The sequence below is a fragment of the Myiozetetes cayanensis genome, unplaced genomic scaffold, assembly GCF_022539395.1.
Source record: "Myiozetetes cayanensis isolate MyiCay16 unplaced genomic scaffold, myiCay2020 scf4, whole genome shotgun sequence".
Taxonomy (NCBI): Eukaryota; Metazoa; Chordata; class Aves; order Passeriformes; family Tyrannidae; genus Myiozetetes; species Myiozetetes cayanensis.
In genome coordinates, this window is record NW_026087631.1 from 34,982,596 (window position 1) to 35,000,935 (window position 18,340).

General features: G+C 39.3%; 1 protein-coding gene across 2 annotated transcripts in view; it reads right to left on the reverse strand.

Moving 5' to 3' along the window:
* RASGRF2 (Ras protein specific guanine nucleotide releasing factor 2) overlaps positions 1 to 18,340 on the reverse strand; it is a 116,012-nt gene that overhangs the window by 57,497 nt on the left and 40,175 nt on the right. For both annotated transcript variants that reach the window (XM_050329700.1, XM_050329699.1), the window contains exons 3-10: positions 15,083 to 15,230; positions 14,371 to 14,460; positions 12,741 to 12,994; positions 11,771 to 11,850; positions 11,148 to 11,341; positions 9,925 to 10,034; positions 8,817 to 8,935; positions 957 to 1,117 (exon numbers count right to left, since the gene is read on the reverse strand). In XM_050329700.1, coding sequence (XP_050185657.1) covers positions 957 to 1,117; positions 8,817 to 8,935; positions 9,925 to 10,034; positions 11,148 to 11,341; positions 11,771 to 11,850; positions 12,741 to 12,994; positions 14,371 to 14,460; positions 15,083 to 15,230 — 1,156 coding nt within the window. The remainder of the gene's footprint in view (positions 1 to 956; positions 1,118 to 8,816; positions 8,936 to 9,924; positions 10,035 to 11,147; positions 11,342 to 11,770; positions 11,851 to 12,740; positions 12,995 to 14,370; positions 14,461 to 15,082; positions 15,231 to 18,340) is intronic.

Genomic DNA, 18,340 nt, shown 5'->3' on the forward strand with positions numbered 1-18,340 from the left:
AGCTGGTTTTTTATCTTTTCTCTCTCCTCTGTCCAGTTGCAGAGGGAGAGTGATAGAGCAGCTGGTATCTAGCTAGGGTCAACCCACTACAATCATGCACATTTTTTCTTCAAGACCTAAACCCAGACAGATTAAATATAATGTTTTTCTTAATCCAGTAGTACAACACACATTTCTTTCACTTTTACCACACTGTAATTCATGTCACATACAGACTTGTACAGAAGTTCCAAAAAAGTTAAATAGAATTTCATCTTCTCCTGCATTTAAATGAAATAGATACACGATTTTTTTAAAGGTTCTACTATGGTCTAATTATTTTGCAAAGTGCTTGAACTATTAAGGATGTGCAAAGAGAGAAAGCACACAAACAGTCTTCATAACCTCCCAGAATGTGTAATTAAAATTCTATTCAACATAATCCATTCTGTAAACTACCAGCATCTCTTTATCCACAAGCCAGCCCTATGAAAGCCTGTTTCTCAGCAAGCCTAACTAGATTGTTCTCAGATGACATTTCAGTGTAAGAGAATGTGTTGTCCAGGAAAACAGAACTGACTTTCAAAATTAATTTTATTAGAGTTCTGGAAAATGTTCTTTGGCAATTCTGCAGGGTTGTACTGGCTGATTTATGCACTGAAAACTGACTTATATTCAGTGCTACATACACTGAATTTATTCACTGCTTCATATGATACATCAATGCCTTACTCCTAACCCGCAGCTTGTTAGAATCAACTGCTTCTAGAAAAAAACCCCACAGTTAGTAATAACATTGGCTGAATTCTATTATTTGAAATCAAAGGACAAAGCAGTTCATAACTGTGTATCACCCCACTTCTGTTTATAACCCCATACGCAAACTGCAGTGTAAAGCCATAAAATAACAAAATATTGACATTTCACCAAAGATGCATTTTTATTGTGTATCTTAAATCATATTGTAAAGTCCATACCTTGAGAAGATGCAGTTTTCCTCCTGAACTTCTAGTACAAATTAAAAAATGTTTTGTAAACAAGAAGCACTGCCTTTCTCCTTCTTTCTTCAAAGACAGTGAGCCCAGGCGAACTTTACTAAGCTTTCCCCTCTCAACTGAAGGGACTTGGATAAGGGAACCTGATAATAAAGATGCAAAATTTACTGTATTAAAGTAATATTTGGTAGGTAGTGTTTAAGTTAATGCATTCAATATTATTATGTTAATAAATGCAACTCTTCATTCTAGTATCAATGTATATCAGTGTCTCTCTGAAGGACAAGTCAATCATCTTTTTTTTTGCAAAAGTTCCCTTTGTTTTTTATCATAAATAGATTCAAACAAGTACAACTAATACTTAGGTGCATGGCAGGATTAGATCTTGGTCTAATTATGCAATTAAACACACTAATAGCTCACTGATCAGAAAATGTAGCTGAGCAGCAAACAGCACTTTTCACAGCTACTAGATCTGCAAAAGACAAGTCACAAGTCAAAGAGACAGAGAATGGAAAGAACATGTTTTGAAGGAAAAGAGTTTGTTGTATGTGTGTGAGCCTGTGTGCAAGAGAGATGGAAAGGAAGCAGATTTCTTCCGATTATCTTGTGCTGCATAATTTTCAGTGCTCCACAGCTCATCTAAAATGTGTTACCAGTGAAACACTTCTGGACTAAATTGAACCTTCTTATGTAAGTCTCAATTTGTGCTTGCAGAGCTCCAGGCTTGGGACAGCTCTGCTCCTCTGCTGTTTCATACCTCAGTCTCTGACCCGCTTTTCTGGATTGATACCACCATGTGTATCACCTCCAAATTTGGAACTGGAGTTAAATTTGGTGGTGCAGTGCAACTCCTCTACATATCAAAGGGAGAGATTTCTATATCATACAACTTGCTGTGAGCAGACAGGGCAGCCAAGGGACCTCCTAATCTCATTCCCACACATCTATCCTCACTATCACCCTTACACTGCATCTTATTCCAATTTTAGCCAGCTAACAGAGCTAAACCAGCAGGAAACTAATGTACAAAGAGGTAGCTGACTTAGCTCCTTTGTAGGAGCAAGGTCAAAAGGGCACAAGACAACTGGTGGTACAAAGGCAGCAAGGCTTTGACCTGCCTTTTCTGGAGGCAAGAAGACATGGACCAGCAGAGCTGCACCAAAGCTCAAACTTAACACAATGCTAGCCTGAAAGAATCATCCATGAAATATTAGATTAGTAATTCTTACTCTACACTGTCAAAAGAATTATCCTGCTCAAAGTTCTTAAACTAGCAAATGGAGAAATTGAGGTAACTGATAAAGCTGATAGTTATCTACATTTTTCTACACTTCTCTCCCTCTTTATGTTTAATTAGCTTTAAGTTACTGATATATAAACTTCTACTGACATGGGAAAACACACAGCAGTAGATCTGCCATGGAATAGTGTTCTCTGAAAGCCATTTCACACTTAAACTGAATATGTATAACATGAATTGTGTCACCATAACAAAACAGTGGAGTAAAATTGTGCTCTAGGACTGTGCAAAGGAATTTGGAATATTTTAGGTTCACTTAAATTCTGACCAAACACCATAAATACTTATTGGTTGTTGTGCATTTCCCCTGGAAAAAATACACTCTACCTGCCTCAACTATGAGAGCAAGGAAAGAGATAATTTCCACGTGTTGGAATTAATATGTTGGAATTTACCACCGTACACTGACCTCAGAGAAGCTCTGCCCCCCTTGCCATCAGGCAGATAGAACAGATCAAGTAGATGGGAAGGAATGCAAAGAGGTCCCTGGTCAGAGAGGTAAAAGAATCCCCTCTTTACCCCCTTCACGTCCCCAGGTGGCCTTAAACAACAGGTATGAGGCACTGGACCCAGAGAGTCATTCAAGAAAAAGATCTATCTGGAGGGTCGCCCTGGTTGCACCCTTCTCTAGATGGATTAACCACAGCTATTAAGAAAAAAAGAAGAGTAGTTGTATTTGGTGGTTCGCTTCTGAGGGGAACTGAGGGGCCTGTACGCCGACTAGACCCATCCTACAGGGAAGTCTGCTGCCTTCCTGGGGCTGGGGTGAGGGATATTAGCAGGAGACTTTCCGAGCTAATTCAGCCCTCTGATTATTATCCACTGTTGGTAGTACAGGTTGGCAGTGATGAATGAGATCAATAAAAGAGGTACCAGGACAATTAAAAAGGACTTTAACGCTTTGAGTCAATTAGATGCTGAGACAGGAGCACACGTGGTGTTCACCTCAATTCCTGCGATAGCAGGGATGAAAGAGGAAAGGAAGAGGAAAACCCATCTTATCAACAGGTGGCTAAAGGATTGGTGCCATCAGCAGAATTTTGGTTTTTTTGATCATGGGGCAAAATTTATGGTACCAAGCATGCTAGAGCCGGGTGGCCTTCATCTGTCTAGCAAGGACAAAAGAGCCCAGCATATAAGTTGGCAGGGCAAATCAAGAGGGCTTTAGGTTAGGTTTGAAAGGCGAAGGGGTTGAAACCAGGCTCTCAGACATGAGCCTGAGGGTGGAAAGCCAGAGTTAGTAGTGAAACCAGCAGCCCAGCTGAAGTGCACATACACCAATGCATGCAGGGTGGGTAACAAACAGGAGGAGCTGGAAGCCATCGTGCAGCAGGAAAGCTGTGACGTAGTCACCATCATGGAACGTGGTGGGATGAGAGGCATGACTGGAGTGCTGCCATGGATGGCTACAAGCTCTTTAGAAGCGACAAGCAAGGTAGGAGAGGTGGAGGAGTGGCTCTGTATGTTAGAGAGTCTCTTGACTCTGTAGAACTTGAAGTCAATAATGATAAGGTTGAGTGCCTGTGGATCAGAATCAGTGGAAGGCCAACAAGGCTGACATCCTGGTGGGAGTCTGTTATAGACCACAACCAGGACTAAGAATTATTCCACAAGCAGCTGGCAGATGTCTCAAAATCACCAGCCCTTGTTCTTGTGGGTGACTTTAACCTGCCGGATGCCTGCTGGTAACTCAACACAGCAGAGAAGAGGCAGTCTAGGAGATTCCTAGAATGTATAGAGGATAATTTCCTGTTACAGCTGGTAAATGAGCCTACCAGGGGTGGGGCCCTGCTAGACCTGCTGTTCACAAACAGAGAGGGGCTGAGGGTGGGTGGAGGCCATCTGGGGTACAGTGACCACAAAATGATAGAGTTTTCAATACTCAGTGAAGTTAAGGATAGGCGTCAACAAAACCTCTACCCTGGACTTTTGGAGGGCAGACTTTGGCCTATTCTGGAGGCTGGTTCAGAGAGTACTTTGGGAAACAGCCCTTAAAAACAAAGGGGTCCAGGAAGGATGGACATACTTCAAGAAAGAAATCCTGATGGCACAGCAGCAGGCTGTCCCAGTGTGCCGAAAGGTGAGCCAGTGGGCAGGATGACCAGCCTGGCTGTAGGAAATTTGTGAAAAAAGAGAGTCTACTGCCTTTGGAAAAAAGGGCAGGCAACTCATAGAGCATTTAGGAATGTAGTTAGGTCATGTAGAAAGAAAATTAGAGAGGCAAAAGCACAATTTGAACTTAATCTGGCCACTTCTGTTAGGGAGAACAAAAAGTGTTTCTACGAATACATCAGTAGCTAAAGGAGGGTCAAGGAAAACCTCCATTCTTTATTGGACTGGGGAACACAGTTACCAAAGACAAGGATGAGGCTAAGGCACTTAACACCTTCTTTGCCTCAGTTTTCAACAGTAATACGGGTTGTCCTCAGGACAACTGGCTTCCTGGACTGGTAGACAGAGACAGGGAGCCAATCAGACCCCCTGTTATCCAGGAGGAAGAAGTTAGTGACCTGCTGAGCCACTTGGATCCTCTCAAGTCTACGGGACCAGATGGGATCCATCCTAGAGTGATGAGGGAGCTGGCGGAAGAGCTTGCCAAGCTGCTCTCCATCATTTATCACCAGTCCTGGCTCTCTGGCGAGGTCCCAGATGATTGGAAGCTGGTAAATGTGATGCCCATCCACAAGAAGGGATGGAAAGAAGAAGTCAAAAACAACAGGCCTATCAGCCTGACCTCAGTGCCTGTCAAGGTTATGGAGCAGATCATCCTAAGTGCAATCACATGGATGGACAAAGGATCAGACCCAACCAGGACGGGTTTAGGAAGGGCAGGTCCTGTTTGACCAACCTGATCTCCCTTTATGATCAGGTGACCCACCTGGTGGGTGAGGGGAAGGCTGTGGATGTGTCTGTCGGGACTTCAGCAAAGCCTTTGACACTGTCTCCCATAATATACTCCTGGAAAAGCTGCAGCCCAGGGCTTGGACAGGGGCACTCTGTGCTGGGTTAAGAATTGGCTGGAGGGCCGGGACCAGAGAGTGCTGGTGAACGGGGCTGCATCCAGCTGGGGGCCGGTCACCAGTGGTGTCCCCAGGGATCAGTGCTGGGCCCAGTCCTGTTAAACATCTTTATCAATGACTTGGATGAGGGGATTGAGTCCATCATTCGCAAATTTGTAGGTGACACCAAGTTGGGAGGGAGAATGGATCAGCTGGAAGGCAGGAGGGCTCTGCAGAGGGACCTGGACACACAGGAGAGTTGGGCTGATTCCAGTGGGATGAGGTTCAACAAGGCCAAGTGCTGGGTCCTGCACTTTGGCCACAACAACCCCCTGCAGCGCTACAGGCTGGGGACAGAGTGGCTGGAGAGCAGCCAGGTGGAAAGGGACCTGGGAGTTTGGATTGACAGGAGGCTGAACATGAGCCAGCAGTGTGCCCAGGTGGCCAAGAAGGCCAATGGCATCCTGGCCTGGATCAGGAACAGTGTGGCCAGCAGGAGCAGGGAAGTGATCCTTCCCCTGTACTCTGCGTTGGTGAGGCCACAGCTGGAGTGCTGTGTCCAGTTCTGGGCCCCTCAGTCCAGGAAGGATATTGAGGTGCTGGAGCAGGTCCATAGACAAGCAACAAGGAGAGTGTCTAAAGAAGGGCAACAAGGCTGCTGAAAGCTCTGGGGCACAGGCTCTATGAGGAGAGGTTGAGGGAGCTGGGGTTGTTTAGTCTGGAGAAGAGGAGGCTCAGGGGAGACCTCATTGCTCTCTACAACCACCTGAGAGGAGGTTGTAGCCAGGTGGGGGTCGGTCTCTTCTCCCAGGCAACCAGCACTAGGACAAGAGGGCACGGCCTTAAGCTGTGCCAGGGAAGGTTTAGGTTGGACATTAGAAAGAAATTCTTTACAGAGACAGAGATTGGCCATTGGAATGGGCTGTCCAGGGAGATGGTAGAGTCACTGTCCCTGGAGGTTTTTAAGATGAGACTGGATGTGGTACTCAGTGCCATGATCTAGTTGGCAGGATGGTATTAAGTCATGGGTTGGACTTGATGATTTTGGAGGTCTTTTCCAACCTGGTTGATTCTGTGATTCTGATTTGGTCCCTTACATCCAAAGGGACATTGCAAGGCTAATAAATGTGTTTAAAACTTCAACATTGCTCAAACAATTCCCAGCACAAAGCAGTCTGTTTAATTTTTCTCCTAAAACTCTATCTACACCTTTAGGGTAGAAATATTCAACCTGTACATTTCATTTCTGCTTTGCTTATTAGAATAGCAGTATCTATAAATATGATATGCTTACACACGTAACTTCACAGGTAACTTTCATTTTATTTATTTATGTTTATTTCATTAGAATGCTTCCAAGACTAACATATTTTGTTCTGCTATAATAGGCTGAAGGTTAAATGATGTTCTTAGACAGAGGTGAAATATTACTTTTTAAGAAGGTAAAACAAAATAAACTTTTTAAAAGCAGGAAAGAGAGACTACATTTTCTCTATTTCATATTTACAGAGAGAAACACATCTCCTATACATACAGCAGGGCTGACATCAAGGAAGGATCTTGTGCATTCCCATCAGGCTTTTGTGATTAGCAAAACTGGGCACTGGCTCACTGTGCACTCCACTACAGATTTCCTCTTAAGGAAAAAAATGGTCACAATTGGCCAATGTACAGTTGCAATAAGCAAGTGAAGCTAATTTTAGGACATTCATTAACGGTATAGTTTGGACAATAGTGTAATCTTTTATTCAGCTACAGGCCTAAGCACTTTCAGTACTTTTGTGCTGCCAGAATAATCCCACTGTCAGCCTTTGTCCAATACCAGGAATATAAGATTTTAGCTACATTGAGGCTACATGTAACTGCCTAATTTAGCAGCTCAGTTTGGCTTTCTCCATTTTGGAGTTTGGGGGATTTGTTCCTTTTTTGTTTGTTTTTTTTACTGTTCAGGTGGTCAAACACTGGGAGAGGTGGTTTATTCAGAGAGGCTGGGGAGTCTGCAACCATGGAAACAATCAAATCCTGATTGGACATGGCACAGAGCAACCTGCTCCAGCTCACCCTGCTTTGAGCAACTGAGACTAGAAGGGATCTTAAAGAAAATTTTCCTTAATTTTCCGTGTTCCTGACAGTAAAAACTGCATCTATGTATGAGACAGGGAAAATCGTGATCCTACTGTCATGGGCTCCATTCAGATTTCTGCACAGAAATCACAGGCAGTGGGTGTTCCACAAGATAAACTGACACAGCCTTCTGTAACATACACTTTTGTCCACTGTCTTTTGACTGTATGCCTAGAAATAAATCTGAATTTACTTTACTGAAACTATGGGTTTAAGCTGGGTCTAACACTCCAACAGTAACCTTGTTCAGACTTACTCTCACAGAAAAAACTGCCAGTTTTTTTGGTGAAACAGCGGGTACACAGACACAGACAAAACATTACCAGTCAGTCTTAAGGAGGAAAACCCAATAAATATATAAATATAAAATATTGTAATAATACTGGAAAAAAATTTAAAATTTAATTAAATTGCATGGTACAAGTCAATCTAGGCTAATCACAGTCCTATAATTTTTTGGCTGTGGATACAATAACTTGATATTTTCCTCAATGCCATATTCATAACTCTTAAAATATCTCAGAGATAACGAATGAACATATTTAATGAAGAAACAGGTAAATTAATAGTGATTGTTGTGAGAACGATATTGGGAGTTGTTATAGAAAGTTTCGTAATTTGACCACATAACGACAGAAACATAGATACTTTTCAGAATATATATACAAAGCCTATTAATCACCAACTGTGATACCATTAAATACCAAATGTTCTGCTGAGGTTATTTGGAAAAGGTTTAATGAAGGGATGCACCTAAATTATATTCCTAATCTTTCCTGACCATACTTAATGTTTTTCAGTACAAAGGAGCAAAACCCAGTTGAAATTGTATGTCGTTACTGTGTACAAATCCACCAAACTGTTTTAAGAGATCCAGAAGTAAATTACTGTATAAATGGAAAAAAAAGAAACAGTTAAAATAAACCCCACCAAATATGAACTGTAACCAGTTTGCAGTTCCTGGTAAAAAGTGACTCTTATTTTAAATGGAAAAGTTATTCTATCACAGTTTTGTGGAACTTTACAACAAATCCCACCTCTGCAATAACTAGTTTTGGTAGAAAGGGTTTTCAAAACTGCCATCAATAGACAGAAAGGAAAACAGTGTTTTCCTCCATCCCTTTGAAGACCACAGTCCAGGCAGAATGTATGTTAGTGTCCCGTGGGGGCTTTACTATTCATGTGCTGCTGTTTTCCAAGGTTTCTAAAGACAACAGCACAGAAGTGATGTCCAAATACAGCCCAAAATTACCTGGCTTCAGGTCATTTTGTGGCTTACCCTCCATGGACCACGAGCAGGTTTAGTATGCTGGCTGTGCCCAGTGTGGCGATGTGGCTGATGATGGCAATGTGAACCCTGCTGGTTTTAATGCAGTTTTTTCCATGATAATAGAGAGTTAAAGAAGAATGCCTTACCTTGGCGTATAAAAGTTTGGCTGGTGTCCAGTAATATGTCACAGCCTTCTACTATGGTTCTCTCTATGGCCAGATTCTTTCGGATATTCTCCGTGTCACTCACCTCATCGTGCATCACCCTGTTGGACACAATACAAAAAGGCATGATACATAATTTTTTCCTGAACTGGGCTGGACTGCACTGCCTGGAAGCTCCTCCTCCCTCAGAACTACATTGATGGAATAGAAATGAGTCACAAAATTTCGTATTTACCGTCTATACAGTTTATGAGCTGAGAAGGATCAATCAGCCTACAATTCTAAATGTTCAGTGATGAATTAGTCGGATCAGCAATGAACTCTGACTTATGAGATAAAGCCAACCCAAAGCTGACTTGTGCAGATCTTTTATAACCAAATATTCTCCAAGAATATCTTTGGTGAATAATCCAGACAAACAAGATTTATATCCCAGAATTCACTCAGGGTTTCTTTGTTCACAGCAGAAAACGTTGTTTCTCAGGGATGAGAAGCACATTTCCCTGATGAGAGGCTGATGAGAAGAACATCTGGGAAGAGTCTGCAGGGTTCAGGGAAGAGCTTAATTTTGCAGGGAGCATCAGATCTCAAAATATATCTGTAATTCCTGATTATCTGGCATTATTTGAAGCATATGTGAAAATCAGTTATTACATTAATGCACAAAAACTATAGCACAGGTTGAGAACTTGGGACTTTTCAAGTTTTGAAAATGTCCTTTTTCTTTAAACTATATTAAAAAATATTTCTCTGTGTAAGGAAAACTGCTTTGTTCATAACCCAGGAGTAGGTGATTTCTATAGTGATTCTGTTCTCCCCCAACCAAAACTTATATATTTATGTTAGCCAAAAAAAAAAAGAAAAAAAGAAAAAAACCAACAAAACAAAACAAAACAAAACAAAACCCAGATAAAATATTAAATTAGGATATTTTTGTTATTTTTCATTATCTAATGTTTTGATTTTGGTAATTTTCTTTAAAATACTTTTTTTTTTTAAGTAACAAAACCAAATCAAAACAAAGCAAATAGGTTTTTCACTTCAAAACCTTTGATTCAAAATTATCAGACATAATGTAGAAAAATCTTACCTTGAAAGTTCTTCTAGTTTAGATTTAGCAAATTCAAGGCTTTTTCGCTCAACGTGTTCGTGTGGTGTGTGAGCCAGAAGTTCATGAAGTGTTATAATATATCTGGGAATCTTGAAACAAGTAAGGTAGAAAATCAGTAAATTAATACATACCTTCCCTCAATTTTAATAAGATATGTGCATCTAATTTTGTTGTGACATTGAAAGTGCCAGCTGACCTGTCTGTATTTAGGTAAAATTCACACTGAACAAAATTCTTCACTGAAAAATATGCAGTATTTGACTATTAAAGGTTACAGAGTAGGACAGGGACCCTTCAGAGCTTTTAAGCAGAACTTGTCTGATATAAGTTATTTAAGAGAAGGAGACACAACATGGTGCCCAAGTGAAAAGTCATTAGCAATAACATCACCCAACACTTATGAACAGGACCCCCTCTCTCCCTCCCGTGACCTTGTTTCAGCTCAACCAAAAACTTTAAAAGATACCAATTCAAAGATTAAAAAAGCATTGTTGCAGGGGCTAATGACTCCTTAGGCTAACATGAATAACTGGCACTAACCGAAGTGTCACCGATGTCCCTTTTTAAAAATTTTTACCCTTTTTGCCAAAAACTGAACAAACTGAGGGTGTTCACTATTCTCCTGATGAGTAAAACACTAGGTTAAATAAAACAGACATGAAATTATCAGGCCACTGTTTCACATAAATCCTAAAACAGCTGCACGTATTAATCCGGGCAGACTACAAAAAAAAAAAAAAAAAAAAAAGGAAAGAGAAGTTTTCACAACTTTTTCAATATTATTTTTCATTTTCCAAAGACCAAGTCACTGGAGAACAAAGTGAGGGAAAAGTTGCAAATGTATTCCTGGTAAAATGTTTGTGGTTGCTCTAACTTGCTATTTGAAGTGTATCATCCTTCTCTGGACTTAATCAGAAGGGAAAGTCAAGCAATCGTTTCTCAGCAATTTTCTTTTGGTGCTAGTCCTTGTCTCACACTCCCCTCCAACTTATATAAGATTCTGAATAAAGATGAACCACTATATTTGGAGAAAAGACCTTTTGGTATGATAACAAAATAAATTATAACTAAACTAATTTGTGGGAGAGTATTTGTAGTTAAGCAAGAGGAACCTTCAATCTATTATAATGTCAGCAACACAAAATGATACAACTAAACAGTAAAACCAAAAACAGTATACACAATAAATACACAGAGACTACCTGAAACATGGGGTAAGTAAGGAAAGTTTCCAGCATTCGCCCCTCACATGCTGGGTTGGCTTCATATTGCTTCAAGAGTTTGTCAAAATCTCTGTTTTGCTTACAGTTTGCCAGTACTTGTAGGCTATATTGATGATTCCGAACAAATTCTTGATATATGTTCAGCATTGGCAGCAGAATGTCAAATAAGTCAGCTAGAAAAAGCAGAGAAATGTGCTTTTTTCCCAACTAACCATCTCTGGAAATACATTTTTAAAGAAAGTACTACTTTCTATGGAAGTAAATTACTATAATCAGTTATGTTTCCAATATACTGACATTTTAGAAGCATTAAATGTGGCTCTTTCACCTGCCAAACCATGGTTGTTCTGATTAGCTAATAGTCAGATACATCACCAAAAAATAAGGGGCCCAAGTCTACTCAATGCTTAGGGCAGGGCAGAGTAATTCTCATATACAGTGGGGGACTCCCACTACACCAGATCTTGTGGTTTTAATTCTGCAAATGCATTCCCTTTTAAAAAGTCATGTCTTCTTTTTTTTTTTTTCTTTTTTTAAGTCCTTACTGAATTAAAAAAAAATAGTATGCAATTTATACCCCAAGAGAAAATAAAGTAACTTACCTAGAATTAAGGTAGGCCAGTTAGCTATTCTTGCTTTTAAGCCTTGGTGAAATATCTCATGAAGAAACATGATTGTTTCACTGAAAAACAGGTATTTAAACAAACAAAAAGACGATTTTGATTTTATTTTCTGATTAATAATTCACAGAGAAACATGTCTTTCTGGTTAATAGTACATTTTGCACTTTGCTAGGAAAAAAACAGAAGATAGCTATTGTTATGGAAATAAGTGCTTCCTTTTATTGCATTGTTTAAAAATTTTAGTTTACTACTTCTAAAAACACTTAGTATTTGCTGTAGAAAGCATATTTTAACAGTGAAAAGGAAACCTGTCTCATAACTAAAGGAACATGTTCTACTTCTTAGAAGTTCGGGGTAGACTTGGTTGCAATCCCTATCCCATATCCAGTGTGAGATGCCTGCTGGCTTATTTGTACATGGTCATTACAATAGTACTTGGATGCTTAATGAAAGAACCATTCTTTTTTTATAGATATGAAAAGACAAGTGAGAGCAAAGGAGACTCCTTAGGCAGAACAACAGAAAACAGAAGATTGACCATATTAATCTTCAGAGTTTTATCAGGATCCTATGAGGTCACTAAGTCAAATTTTGCACTCTTAAGAGGAAAAGAAACAGGAGGGTGACAGAAAATTATGAGAAGCTCCCCAAGAGGCACAATTTGTCCTTTTTTTCCTCTAGTAGAAGAAGACATAGAATGTAAGAAGGTAAAGAGATTTTGCTGGTTTGAAACAGCATCACCAACAGCATCTTTGCCTTTGAGAGCCAGAAAACAAGGGCCAGACCTCACTAGTGTGAACTGAACCAGAATAGGAAGAAGCAGTCAGAGAAACCAAAAAAAAATCCAAATAATAATAATAATAATAAAATAAAAAATATTAAAATTAAATAAATAAAAAACCCAAACACAAAACAAAACAACACCACCACCGAAGGAAAGCCCCTGTACCTGTTGAGGAAAATGCTGCTGACATCATCATGGCTGATGGGTGGCTTCTTCGAGCTCGCAGCCATCCTGAGAGGCCTCAGGAAACAGTTCACAAGCACATAAAGCTGATGCACATACTCAGATTCAGCCTCCACCATGTTGAAAACGATCTGATTCCTTTTCCTCATGCTTTCTGCATGAGGAGAACAAATGTAATCTTGGACAATAGTTTTCCATTTTCTTCTACATAACCAGCCCCGCATAAAGCTCTGAACCTAAAAAAGGATCAAGCAGAACAAGAAAATGAGAGAAAAAAAAAGTTACACAACTTATCACAAGACCTTCACTGCAGAAATAATCCTGAAAATTAAATGCCATTGCTTAAAAATAAAAATATATTCTTTTATTGATCTATAATTGTTCCAGAATTACATACATTTTTCAATTTCTGTTTGTTAGGGGTCGTATTTGTTGCCAGGAAACAGACTGTAAAGATATTACACATATATTGGGAAACCTTTTACTGCTAGCTCAATGATTGTACCGTTCCCATCAGCACAACATGTTTTTCAGCTCCTTTTACCTCCCCCTACCCATTTCTCTCATAATCCCAAAAGTATTGTGCAATTCTTCCAGGTAACACACTTCAAGACATACTATCATTATAGACAAAATTCTGAAATAATTGTTAAACTCAGTTTGCTTTCTGTTTTGAATAGATAACCCCTATCATGTGTATTTAAAGCTAAGTATCAATATATTGCTTAGCATCCGACACCCATGCAACAAACTTATTATCCAAAAAGGCAGATTTTTGGCATTCTTAAAAAGCAGCTTTATGTCATGGAAAAATCTAGCTAAGCACAATACTATTGAAGTTTCAAGTGGATCAAAGATTACAGAAGAGGTCTGCATCTGGTCACAGAAAATTTCATTGTGTCTGTGCCCTGATATGTGAAGATCATTCATCTTGAAAGAGGACTGCAAAATCTCACTGGTAGCAGTTTACTCTGAATAAAAAGGACCTAACTGTCTAAACAATCAACATGAAGAATGAAGTGAATTTCACATGAATTGAAAGCACTTTTTCCAGCTTCTATTACAAAGGAAAATTCACACTGAGTTACTAGCTCAGTGCTGACCCTGGCTCAGACTGCACAACCCAGAAAAAGACAGGAACTAGGTCCACATTCCATAAAGGGAATTTAAGAGGCTGAATATGGTTAGAACAGGAGTAAAACTTAGGGAGCTAAAGCTGTACTTAAAAAACTGAATTCCATTCATGGTCATGCATTAGTATTTGTGGGACTCAGTGATGCGCACAGTTCTGGAGGGTGGTGATATCCAGCCTTAAGCAATATCCCCAAAAGCTGCACATGTAAATGCCATGCAGGTTGGGAACAGTTGTGTCCCTGTTATTAAAAACACTGGCTGTGGTACCCCAGAACAGTCACTATCCTACAGTGTGGCTGACAAATTCACCAAGAAAATGCCTTCTGCATTTTCAGTATTTGTATTCCAGCTGCCGTGACAGAATGTAAGTCATTCTCTTACATCATCATAAACATTTTCATGAGAAAGGAGTACAAACCCCAAGATACAGAAATACACCCACCCTTCTCTCCTTAAGGACAGAAGACTCCACATTTACCTTTTTAATCTTTTTAATATCTGGATCCTCATCTTCCTGGTTGCCTTGATAAGGTCGCATTTTTTCCTTTGTTTTATTCAGTGCTACAATCTGATAAAAACAAACATTCATTAAATGTTTCCCTGAGTTAATGAAACCTTTAGTTAGGGAACTGATAGAAAAATATTTTCCCCTTGCTCCACCCTGTTAAAGCTGCACAGAATGACAAGCACACATTTGGTCACAGGGACACGAACACACTTCTCTTCAAACCATTATGGATCTTGGTCCAGGTGGAAGGAGGAACAGAAGAGAGCAGGTTCTCCCCTCAAAACCAAGTGTGTCTTTTGGGCTTTATCACCTCAAGACTGATAAAGTTCAGTGAATCAGAGAAGTTTGGAATAATTCTTAATACTATCAAAACCAAAGACCGCATGTTGGGGACCAAACTCCTCAAACCTGAAAGCAGGCAGGAAATAAGGCAATCGATGGTTCTGCAATGCAATGTGGCATCTTAAACCCTCTGACAAAAAAAAAAGGTAATTCACTCAGCAAACAGTCCCCAATATTTCTAAGAAAAATATTTATCCAAGGGCTCACGGAGAGACTGTTACATATTAACCTTACAGGGTCCTGCAATTTTCACAAAATATTACAGAAATATTGAATGTTATTGCAAAGCACACAGCAAAATCTTATAACTCAGTCAACGCTTGATAGGTCTGGAACACACCTCTGACTTCAGCCTCTCAATTTCCGTGTCCTGGTCCTCCAGCTGGTGCCGGAGCTGGTTGGCTGCAATCTTCTCAGTCTCCACGATCTGCACGAGGTGGATGTACTTCTGCATCAGCACCTCCCGCTCAATCAGGATGTCTGAGTAGCTAAAAGGAAACATGTCCATATTAGCTAAAATAGCCAAGTACTGTGTTTCATCTCCCTTTATGACATATGGACAGACAGACATTGCACCAGTGACAAGAAACCCATGCTTGTTTGCCTTAAGATACAATGCATAGGTTGATGATAAGCCACTCATATCAAAACCACCAAATCATCCAAACTTAGAGTGTTTAATATCCTTTTTAGACACAGGTGCTACTAGTACCCAGTTTTCAGTATTCAGTTACTAAGAGCAAGATAACTGCACTTTTTATGAGCTTCTAATTCTCATGCTAAGCCAAGGAATTCTATAAATCAAATTTATTTTATTTATTTATTTTATTTATTTTAAGGGCTGCTTTTCCCCCATCTTTTGGGAGGACCTGGGGGACTATGTGGCACTTCATCAGGATTTTCTCCATCTGCCAAATCTCCTTATGGAAGAATTCCCATCAAAGCTGTAATTTTAGGGTGCTAAGACATGTTTTATTCTTTAGGCCATTTTAACATTACTCAAATAAATACATTTAATCTAATCAGTAACAGGAACTATGGTATCAGTCTTTTTTTTTTTTTAGCTCTTGGGATTTTTCCTGAAAAGGGACTGTAGCCCTAGAGCAATCAAGTGCCACAATCACACCAAAAGGGAAACCTTTTCAGCTAAAAGGGAAACCAGTTTCTTCCTGTGCAACATCTTCATCAACTGGTCTTGAAGCAACAAAATAGACAGACACATCACTCACTGCCTCCTCAGCTGGATTTCAAGAAGCTTGTTCCTCTGAGAGTTAAGGGGCCCCTAAATCTTTGACAAGGGATCCCTCGCTATTTTATATCACATCTTTTTCCATTGTGGAGTTAGCACAGGATTTGACAAAAGGAATTTTTGAATTGCACATCTCTCCCTTTTAGATTTCCCTCTTGTTACAGCACTCACAAAGTAATGAACGTTTGCTATTAAATACTGTGAAGCATTTAAAAATGTAATAATGTACATACTCCACAGTTAATATTTTTTGGTAAATATTTACTTGCATTTCGATCAGTATTAGTGTACTTATACACTGGAGGGGAGGGCCAATATTAAAAACAGCTATTAAATTCAACACCTAACCTGAAAAGCAAGTTTAGATTTAAAATATTTAGAATAAGCTCCCAAAACTATCATAAAGTTTTTCCTCCTTGAACAGATTATGAAAAGAATAAGAAGTCAGTTCTATTGCACTTACTGTTATATTTTGACTGCTGCATTAGTAAACAATACATTGGAAAAAGAAAGTTCAGGGAATCTCTTTCAACAAGTAAAACAACCTATATAAAGAAGTCTGTCATGAAGCAATACACTTACGCCTTAACTGTGCAATAAACAGTAATGAAGTAAGAGACTTAGTTCTTTAAAATTGTTCAATAATACTCTTTTTTGTTTTCCAAGAATTCTGGTTTGGGTTTGTTTGCTTTTTTTTTTCCAGAAACCATAGTACTTAATCTCTTTGCACTGTAAAAGGTGTTTGCACATTACAAGAAGTGTCTGAGTTAAAATCATACTTAGCAGTAGTTGTTTCACAATGTTATGAAGATAAAAGTATATGTAACATATGTACTAAAATGCCTTCCTTGATTTACACTTAATGTAAACAGTCTTTTATACCTAAAACCAGGTCCAGACAGGTAAAAAGGCCTCTTTCTCTGTTTATTCTTTTCAAAGATTTCTTAAATTTTTGCTACCAAATATTTCCAATACAGAATTTGGCAGATTCGGCTTTGCTTTTATTCAAACTAAGGAAAATAGTAGTATACAGAATCACAAAGGATGAACTGCTGACATTGTGATATATGATGTTTTTCTTCCACTTATTTATTTTCCTCCTGTAGGGAAAGAAACTTCATCTATATTTTTCATATTCTTTAAATGCACTAAGCCAGACTTCCACAACCTTGTTTTACTTGGAACGAGAAACTTTGCTATGTAAGGTTGAAGTTTTTGTTCTTTTGAGATGTACTCAGAGTAATTCACTGAGGCGGTGGCTTTGGCTGTCTAAAATGTCAGTCTCAGCCTGGAAACCAAACAACATCTCCTTCACTCCCATAATTAGCAGTATGAAGAGGAGTTAATTAGAAAAGCTTGTATACACCTACACTAACTTAGAATAGGGTATCCATCTTCCTTCTCAAACCTGCTACTGGGAAAAGAAAAATCATAGGATTTTGGAATAAACTTCATGCACTTCCTACAGCCCTTTTCAGCCATCTCTCTGAATGTGTGAGTAAAGATCATCCTGCCTAAATCTGCCAAACTGAATATCCAGGTAATCCCAAGGGGACATGAATACACATCTATACAACATCCTTTGTTAAAGAAAATTGTACCAAAGTGTTCAAATGTCAAAGGAACACAGAAACATTTATAAAACAACTTGTAAGCAGCCAGCCTAGATTTGATTCTCTGGCATGGGTATCATTTAACAGAAAAAAACAACTGCTGCAAACCACAGACTCCATGAACTGGTTATTAACGTTTTGTTGAGAGAACCAATTCTACAGTATGTAGTAAGACCCAAAGACAGAGTGTCCTGAAAGTTGAGGCTGTATCTACCCACTACTTTGTAAAGACAGGCTCAAACCAGGTATTTCAAGAGCCTTAAGCTCTAACTGACCACCACATACCACATGGAGATAGGGAGAAATGAAGAAACTCCTGAGACAAAATGCTGCATCATTTAGGCCCTGTGAGAGCTGAAGGAAATGCTCAGGAAATGCAGGAAACCTGGAGAAAGTTTAACCAGAGCTTTATTACTAAGGTCTCCCTGTGGTAGCAAGCCAAGATAAAAGTTCCAGTAGTGTTACCAGAAAATATAATTAATTTTTGTACGGAATTGAGACCAGAGTTAGGGTTCATTGGATCACTCTATACTAATTGTAAATTGGGTCTGGCCATATCAAATCATCCTCTTGAAATGTAGAATGCACAACCTAATTCAGCTCTTTATGAAAACCAGGCTCTCGCAGTCTGGAAAGCAAAAGAAATTGCCTACATCTGTCCATACCACCCACCTTCAAGCAGCTAAAGAACTTCTTAATAGAGGAGAAATAGCCTCCAGACAGGTTTTAAAGTGGC